Genomic DNA, 8,571 nt, shown 5'->3' with positions numbered 1-8,571 from the left:
TTTCTCTAAAATAAATCTACAAAAATCGGCCTTTTTACGTCTCTAACTGTATATAACTTCTTTACACTTACCTACAATGTTATTGCTTTTTTCTAAAACATTTCTTCTTGTTTTATTTTATATCAACTTCGTTAGCTTTACCACAAGGACGCACAAATATGTGAGCGATGCCGAGACTTACTTGCAGAGATAAAGTACTATAGACACATATAGAGAATCAGAGAATGGAACAACATAACATGAGAAGTATCATTATCGGGTGAGTTAATACTTTTTAAATATCAAAACATTCTAATTATTTAATGTAGGACTACGTATTTCAGGAAGGTAGCTGGTATAGGGGGTCATTCCAGAAAATTGAAAAATGGGAGCGTCACGAAAAATAGAATATTTTGAGCGGTTTTCCGATCGATTTTCAATATTTTTGCACCAATCGATCGAAAAATCTTCTACGCATCCACACCAATAATGACACCTATTGATTTAAAAGTACGTACTATCGAAAAATTTAAGATAATGAAGCATTGTTCAACTGGAAATCCTCGCTTCGTTACGATGTTCTAAACCTATATCAATTTGATATCTGTGCTTGGGAAGTAAGCCAAATCAAATGACAAAGCTTCCTCATCTTAACAATATTTTTTAACATCGCGATTAAACCTAGAGTATTTTGAGGTCCTTGCTTGGGAAGTACGCCAGAAATAGTGATAAAGCCCCCTCGTGCTGACAAATTTCTTATGAACGCAATTAAAGCTAGTACAATGTATGTATGTGTTAGGGAAGTGTGCCAGAAAAAAATTACTAAAGTCCATTGCCCTAACAGATTGCAAATTCCTTACGGCGAGACGATTAAACCTAAACGAATTTGATATCTGTGTTGGACAAGTGCGGTACAGCTTTAATGTTCGGTTATTATAATATGATTCTGTATCGATAAGCATGTTTGCCGTTGCATTGGAAGTATAGTGAAAAGATGTGGTGTCGATAAAATGGGATTGAATTGGTATTGAAAATCCCTTCAACATGGAGGACCCATTCATTGGTAATAAAAACAATCTTTAATTTCGGCAAGGTAGCAGGAAAGCTATTTCTGTTCTTGATTTTGTTAAATTGTTTCCAAATACACATAGAAATAACTCTGAAATCTATTGAGGATTGAACGTTTACAATGTTACTACTTTGATTAATGTTACATACAACGCATGTAGCATGTATATATGCGGCATATAGCATGTATACATGATGAATCGAATGTTCTTGCATGAATACATGCTACCATCACTACAAAGAGATTTACGTAGTCCTGCGTCACCTACATTTGCGGTCGTGTCTTGTACACAACCCCTCTGATTTTTTTAAATCAACACATTTTGAACAAAATACTCTCAAATTCATCAAAAAGATAAGAAATAATAAATACACATAAAACAAAATATGCACGCGCTCTAACTGAATTCTTTTGGATGAGGTAATGAGTGCTCTCTGCACATCTCTTATTATGAGCGCCTCTACTTTGTACCATAAAATATTGTTTCCCTGATAGCTGACTTTGCATTAGACAAACCTTAGAATACAAATAATTGATTCGCTTCTCCATGCTACGGTATTCTGAAGTTACTTTGTAACTGAAAATGTGTACAGGCAGATGAACGCATATATTAAATTTGGATTGCATAGTATTTTGTATTATCGGTTATATAACATTGTCATATTGTCTATATGTTAACCGCAATTTAATTGTATCAAATGATAAAATTCGGTTTAATACTGTTAAATTTTAATCTCAACTAGCAAAGCATTTAGAAGTTAAATAATTAAATTTACCTCAATTCATGATAATCTTAATTATTCAATCAAAAACATTTACATTTTGCCCACGTTCGAACCCATTGTGCACGTATTACGTCAAATAAATCCCATTGTTTTACAGCCATTTTTTTAACCGCTACTATTTTACCCTTGAACACGGTAGAATTTACCGTACAAAAATCAAACTCCTTACGTACGGGCATATCTCGATTAGGCGGCATAGTGCATTGTATGTTTAATAAGGTGGAGTGTTGATCGGCAAATTAAACTTTTGCTCGAATGAAGACATCTCAAAGGGGAAGATAACGAAGATAAGGCAATAAAAATAACACGAGCGAACTTACCGCATCAGTTTGTCTTGTTCATAGTCATCGATCGTATCTCGGGTCACTAGTTCTCTTAGAAAAGCACGCCAGCAAGTGGCTAAGTTGTCGAATTAAGCGGAATAAAATGACATCGTTACAACTGGATAATATCTCGCCTATGTTCAATGGTGCCACGTTGAATGATATTATAAGTGACTATGGTGGGCACAATTGCACATCGTGGCATTTCGAAGATAGCATGCTAGGTAAGGGAGATTCTTACTTGAGTGAGGTTTATCGGATGCGGGTGGTAGATGATACCAGCCGGAAGGATGATAACAAACCGCTGGAAGTAAAATTAGTTATCAAAACTATACCGAAAAATGTCGGTAGAAGGAAAACATTCCGATCGGCAGACTTTTTCCGTAATGAAATCAACTTTTATAATGTCGTAATGAGGGAATTCTACAAGTTCCAAGAGGAGAAACAGCCGAAGAATCCATTCGACGAAAGCAGCAAGTAAGCTAGGCACAAGCATGGCTTGGATTCAAGTTTATCATGTTCAGATTTATCTGCAATAATTACAGATGTTTGGCGGCATACACGGATGGAGTTAATGATTTCATTGCTATGGAAGATTTAAATCAGTTTGGATACGGTTCAGCAAACAGGTAGTTTTCTTTTCCATAAAAAAAACGTTTGCTCAAAATAGTTTCATTCGATTAAATTTTTCTCCTGTACATGCTTTAACACAGCAGCAGCTTGACCAAGCTTTTGTTATATAATTGTCATCTGTCGACACCATCAGGTAGCTAATCTAGTCAGCTCTAGTCATATGAACAACACAACTGGTAACTGTGCTTGCTGTATAAATTGCTGCTGGAAACTAGCTTGCAGTATAAATTAACATTCAATCTTTGCTTAGCATAAAAAAATCTTTCCGCCGTATCAATATTTATAATAGCTGATAAAGCGAAGTGTCTATTTTATCTCTTTCTACTCGTTTTTGCAACTAAATTTCTCTAATCAGTACTGTCTTTTTTGCCCATTTAAATTCAAAAACAAGTTTTTAAATGTTTCAAATTTGAAGCAAGAGCAACACGATTTTCCGCAAGTTAAAACATGAATGCAGCTGAACCTCATTTTTTACCCTAACACAGGCAAGATGGCGTGGGACTACCGGAGTGTATCCTATGTATGCAAACACTTGGACGCTTTCACGCATTGTCGTTGGCAATCAAGGATCAACAACCTGACAAGTTTCACCTGCTAGTGAAAAACATCGAAGAAACGTACTACGCACGTGTCCATAAATCGTGGTACAATAACTTCCAGAAGACTCAAATCGACATTGCGAAAGATGCTCTCAGCCAAGAGTATGGCGGAACGGAACTGGAAGCCAAGGTGCACAAGTTTTTGGACGGTGATTTCTATGACAAGATGGTCTATTTGACGCATACGCGTAATCAAAATTCGGTCATAAACCATGGCGACTGTTGGCTTCCGAATTTCCTATTTCGTTACGATGGGAATGGGTCTCCCGTGTCTGCCAAAATGATCGATTTTCAACTCGCGAGATATTCATCGCCTGCACTGGATATTTCCTTCTTCATTTATTCTTGTACCACACAATCGCTGCGGAATGCGCATTACGAAGACTTGCTTAAAAGCTACCACGAAAGCTTATCAGAAATGCTACGTAACTTAGGATCAGATCCTGACGAGCTGTTCTCGTATGCAGATCTGCAGAAGGAGCTGCGCGAATTTGCCCGATTTGGAGTTGGCATGGGCATTGAATCTGTTCCATTTTCGTTACTGGACGAGAACGAAGTTGCAGATCTAGATCAAATACAGGGAGAAGAAGCTGTACCGATAGAAAATGTATGGGTTTTGAAAAAGATTACCTCGAAGGAAGGACGCCGTCGATTGGCCGACATGTTCCAGCATGCTTTCTCGTGTGGATATTTGGACTAAACTTTTATTGTTGTGTTCGTATGAAAATGAATAAATAATGATTGTAGGATTTTAACACTGCTTAACATCCTTTTCCAACCATACTCCAAACTATTCTCGAACCACAGTTCTCGTTTGAAACCATATTCTTGATTATTCACGGTAGATCTTCAAAAAGAAAAAAAAATATTACATTATCGAAGTTACTTCTTTTAGTTTATTTTTAAACTCTCTCTCCCACTTAAAAACACTAATTTTTACACACTCTACTGGGTTCACCCCACATTAACGAAGGACACCATTTCCATTCCTTCCGATGCAGCCTTTAAACGTTCTTCTTTCCTCAAACGTTTCTGCTTCAATGTGTCACCGTCTCTCTTTCGTTTCACCGCTCCATTGCCAACTGGCAACTCCGTTTCCATTTCATCGTCATCGCTTGCAGTGGCATTCGGCTCTCCGTTCAAGGTTTTTGTCTTTTCGACCGTTTTCGACCCAACCTTCTTTTTAGATTGCGAATTTTTTATCGGTTCCAGCTGCAGTTGTTTGCAGAATCTCAAATAAAAGTTCATTGTTTGAGAATTGAGTGCCTCTGGTCTCAACGTTTGTATCTTCGATCCAATTTGTTTCCAAGGGATTGTTTGGCCCTCCGGGTGCTGCTGTTGGTAACTGTACAACTCAAGAAGTAACTGAACGAGCTCGCAAAATTCGTTTTGGCTGATATTTCGCGATTGCTGTAGCTCGTCTATATAACTAACCAGCGAATTGACAACAACTGATAGTGTCGTCAATGTTAAACTGGGCTCATTGCTAACCAGTCTTCGATTTTTGAACAATTCCTTCAAAAGTTGCAGCGTTTGAGTTTTTCGAATAGTTCTAACCTCCTTCTGTAGGCCGTTTTCGGCTAAAATTTTTGCTAATCGGAAATTTCCGCTCCAATTCATGCGGAACAATGATTGAAATACGTTCAACGTAAGCGGAGGATTACGATCCGGTATAAACTCTTTGAGGTATTTGCAAAAAACTTTGTCGATACCGGCAGCGTTTTTCTTTGATCCATTGCTGCCGATTAGTTGCGAGCAGATTACTATAAACTGACACGCTTTTAAAAGATATTGATTTTTGTCCGGAAAGGATGAGCCTTTGGCTACTTTGTCCATTAGATCCGTCAAAATCTGTGATAGCTGACCAGATGACACATCCTTGGCATCTTCGTTGAATTGCTTAATTTTAATCAACATGTTGAAAATATTTCGATAACGTTCCAGTATCTGTTTGTACTTGGGTTCCTTGATAGCGACTGGTAGCATTTCGAAAATGTACAGCATCAGCTCCAGACAGATTATCATGTTAGGCGATGTTTTCAAATAGATATCGATCAGATCAAAAACTCGCATTCGAAAATGATTCAAAGTAGTCTCAACTCGCTCGTCAGCCTTTGTTGGTTTAGACTTTTTCGATTGTTTGAAAAGCTTGAACGCAGCTGCCAGAGCTTCGTCCAATTTGCGACCGTCTTCCTCGTTCATATTGTCCAAATCCACCGACTCTGTGTCAGTTTCAGGATTTGCATTTCCCAAAGCAGCATGTAGAGCCATACGCATTTTATCCGTAACTTTCTCGTCATCTTCCTCTTCTTCGTCTGTGAAGCTATCTTCTTCTTCTTCTTCTTCTTCTTCTTCTGATTCACTACCTGATTGTTCATCCTCTTCATCTTCCGTGGCGTCGCTGCAAAAAAAAGATTTTTATAATTTTCACTTTGTTTAGTAAATATCAAGAAAACTTACCCGTCAGTATCCACTCCACTGGTGTCATCATCTTTCGTATCCATTGTTTCGTCCGCATCTTCGTTACCGTCTTCCGTCGCACTGAGCGGATTGACTTTATCCTTCAAGTTTACAACGGATAAGATTTGATTGAATGCCGTCAACGTCATTTCGCCAGCCAAATGTGGAAAAACATGGCCAATAACTTTTCGCAAAAGATGCGAGTTTTGCGACATCAAATTCAAAAATAAGTCGACCACTACCTCAATCCATTCGGGTTCATCGCCGGTGCCATTTTGCTTAATATCTATTTTACTGTTGGATTTGCTACTTTTCTTGTTTTGAATACGTTTCATTACACTTTCCAGTTCGGCAATTGAGCTGCTAGCTAACTGGGGATCACTGAACAAGTGCAGCCCCATGTGCATTATCAGAACATGAAACACACCGCTCAGCTTTTTGTGCTGCTTGTCTTTAGTGTGGACTATCGTATGCATCCGCTGCCAAAGTTTCAGATGATCCTCACTCAATGGCGTACGCAGAGACTTATTACCCATGGTTTCAAGTACGCTCTGAATATGATCGACAATGCTCAGTAAAAAGGACTTTTCTTTAGCTAATTTAGTATGTTTATGCTCTAGGCAATGGAAAAACATAGACTTCATAGTGGGAACTAGTTCCGACGATAGGGCTGCAGATTGGTTCTTGGTGCTCTTCAATACTTTCTGGCCATCAGCAGAAAAGAAAATTCCCAAGCACAAGAAAAACTTCACCACACTCATTTCCCATTCGTCATCAGCAGCAGAATGCCTAGTGTTCATCAGTTTTTGCAGAGCTTGAGCGGCATGAATTCGCTCTGAGTTAAGCATTTCTGGTGTATCTCGAGCCAACACCAATTCTTGTAGCAAACTTGCAGCCTTTTTGATACTTTCTCCAGTCATTGCAGCAAGAAGATTTTGAATAACTTTGTTTGAAGCATACTTTTCAATTAGAATGCTGCTGGGAGGTTCAATTAGCTTTTTGAATAATCGTAGCTTACATTCTTCATCTTCAATTTTGTTGTAACACTTGCTCAATGTGTCGAAAGCTTCTTTATACAGATCACGCACATCTTCGCTTAGCTGGTTGAAAGTTTTGATTTTTCTAATAACAATTTCCATCAAAGATGGGCTCAGAAGTTCCGGCACAACACTAAAATCTTCAAGTTTGTTAAGTATAGTTATAAAAACACGTAGAGCTACAATATCGCTAAATTTATAATTTTCATTTTTTTGTAAGGCCGGTTCTACCCCGCGTGTCCAGAAATCTCCAATCTTCTTCTGCTTTACAAATGTGGCAATTAGCAAGTCATAAAATGGATGATTTATCGTAACCGTGCTTTTGATATCCCAAAGAAGGTTGGAAAGGTATTCAAAATTACCGCTATGCAGCAATCGAGGAGAACCGAAGTTTTCATCAAAGAACTGTTGGTTAACAGTTTGCTTGTGGGTTGTCGAAGCAACTAATAAAATGTACACAGTATCCATTGTCTGTTGTTCTTTGGGCACATTCAATATAGGCTCAAAAACAGGCCATACGATGTTGCTAAATTGTTTTGTACTAACCTGCAGAAAAATATAAACTTGTATTGCCTAACAATTTGTATTTTTTTAAACACGAAACCTACCTTTTGCATTAGTTCACCCAGAAAGGTAAATGCCAACGAGGCAGACATTTTATGGACACCCTTTTTTAATGTTTTTACCACCGTTTGCAATTCTACGTCGGAAGCAGTTTCCAACATTCCAGCGTTGATAACAGCTCCGCATACCGATACTTTGCCTATTCTGAGTTCAAGTTTCATTTGACCCTTGTCTTCATCGCCTTTGTCGGTATCGGACAATTCCGATTTTACCAGGGTAAAGATTTCCGAAACCGAAGGACAGTGGCAGGTACCTTTAACCTCTTGCAAATATCCTACCAAAGCGGTGAAAAAACCTGACCTCGACGCGTTATTGTTTGATCCGACTCCTCGCACTAACCGTTTAAGAGCATAGGCCCGCTCCTTATCCTTCTGAAAAGTAAGTTTTAACTTTAATTCCACATTGAAACTAGATTATTTTAAGGTTATGTTTTCCTACCTTGTCAACAGCATCGTTGACCAAATATGAAATCAGTTCCACGGCGCCATTAAGCCGGGTTTCCTCAGAAATACTTATAATCTTTTCGAAGAACTGAAACACCGTCTTGTCTAACACTTTCTTGTGCTGTCCATTCACTATTGGAGCCATAATGAAATAAGATAACTGATAGTAGCAAAACGTATCAATCACATGCAGGCGAGTTATTCATGGCGATGCACACCGTTAGAATGAATAACCAAAACAAAAACATGCCTTTTCAACCTTTTCAATGTTGCCGATCTCCGTCCTGTGACGTTTCCAGTTGACAGTAAAATATCCCAATTTTCGTGCATTAACACGAGAAATTTCCCTTCATGAATTTATCGATTTTACCAGATTTACCGTTTCGTTAGTTTTATCGTTTTTATTTACACGATTAATTGAAACCACCCCACTGCCACAAATGTCATTCCCATACATTTTTCGTGTAGCCAACATCTCATCTAGCCCACAACAAACTTTGCCTCGGACAAAATGTATTTGTGAGTAGCCCGCTCTAACTTCAGCCTCGGATGAATCTGTATTGGTAAGCTCCCGAACAAAGTTACTTTTTTGCTTTTTTTCTTTTTGTGTCAGACGTGT

At 38.3% G+C, this 8,571-nt stretch overlaps 2 protein-coding genes across 3 annotated transcripts; one reads left to right on the top strand and one right to left on the bottom strand.

The window, feature by feature from the left end:
- Nucleotides 1-1,932: 1,932 nt before the first annotated feature.
- LOC128742032 (uncharacterized) lies at nucleotides 1,933-4,135 on the top strand. The gene is made up of 3 exons (XM_053838212.1): nucleotides 1,933-2,633; nucleotides 2,702-2,785; nucleotides 3,275-4,135. Exons 1-3 carry the CDS (start codon nucleotides 2,260-2,262, stop codon nucleotides 4,086-4,088), a joined length of 1,272 nt encoding a protein of 423 aa, XP_053694187.1. The 5' UTR covers nucleotides 1,933-2,259; the 3' UTR covers nucleotides 4,089-4,135.
- A 134-nt stretch (nucleotides 4,136-4,269) lies between these two features.
- Nucleotides 4,270-8,158, bottom strand: LOC128741349 (uncharacterized). 2 transcript variants are annotated; one of them, XM_053837118.1, is made up of 4 exons: nucleotides 7,948-8,158; nucleotides 7,494-7,880; nucleotides 5,849-7,431; nucleotides 4,270-5,789 (listed from the first exon to the last, which is right to left on the bottom strand). In XM_053837118.1, exons 1-4 carry the CDS (start codon nucleotides 8,095-8,097, stop codon nucleotides 4,343-4,345), a joined length of 3,567 nt encoding a protein of 1,188 aa, XP_053693093.1. In that variant the 5' UTR covers nucleotides 8,098-8,158; the 3' UTR covers nucleotides 4,270-4,342. The 2 variants fall into 2 exon arrangements, with proteins under 2 accessions (XP_053693093.1, XP_053693094.1); XM_053837119.1 differs by having other exon boundaries at nucleotides 7,494-7,877.
- Nucleotides 8,159-8,571: the final 413 nt, after the last annotated feature.

This window comes from Sabethes cyaneus, chromosome 3 (assembly GCF_943734655.1).
Source record: "Sabethes cyaneus chromosome 3, idSabCyanKW18_F2, whole genome shotgun sequence".
Taxonomy (NCBI): domain Eukaryota; kingdom Metazoa; phylum Arthropoda; class Insecta; order Diptera; family Culicidae; genus Sabethes; species Sabethes cyaneus.
This window is presented reverse-complemented; position numbering and strand designations above follow the sequence as displayed.

What these genes read in the sequence shown, in the direction of transcription:
- LOC128742032 (XM_053838212.1), top strand. Translation starts at nt 2,260, where the DNA reads ATGACATCGTTACAACTGGATAATATCTCGCCTATGTTCAATGGTGCC. An exon ending in CCATTCGACGAAAGCAGCAA is followed by an intron (nt 2,634 to 2,701) that starts GTAAGCTAGGCA and finishes CAATAATTACAG; the next exon opens with ATGTTTGGCGGCATACACGG. An exon ending in GGATACGGTTCAGCAAACAG is followed by an intron (nt 2,786 to 3,274) that starts GTAGTTTTCTTT and finishes ACCCTAACACAG; the next exon opens with GCAAGATGGCGTGGGACTAC.
- LOC128741349 (XM_053837118.1), bottom strand. Translation starts at nt 8,097, where the DNA reads ATGGCTCCAATAGTGAATGGACAGCACAAGAAAGTGTTAGACAAGACG. An exon ending in TCAACGATGCTGTTGACAAG is followed by an intron (nt 7,881 to 7,947) that starts GTAGGAAAACAT and finishes CTTACTTTTCAG; the next exon opens with AAGGATAAGGAGCGGGCCTA. An exon ending in TGGGTGAACTAATGCAAAAG is followed by an intron (nt 7,432 to 7,493) that starts GTAGGTTTCGTG and finishes ATTTTTCTGCAG; the next exon opens with GTTAGTACAAAACAATTTAG.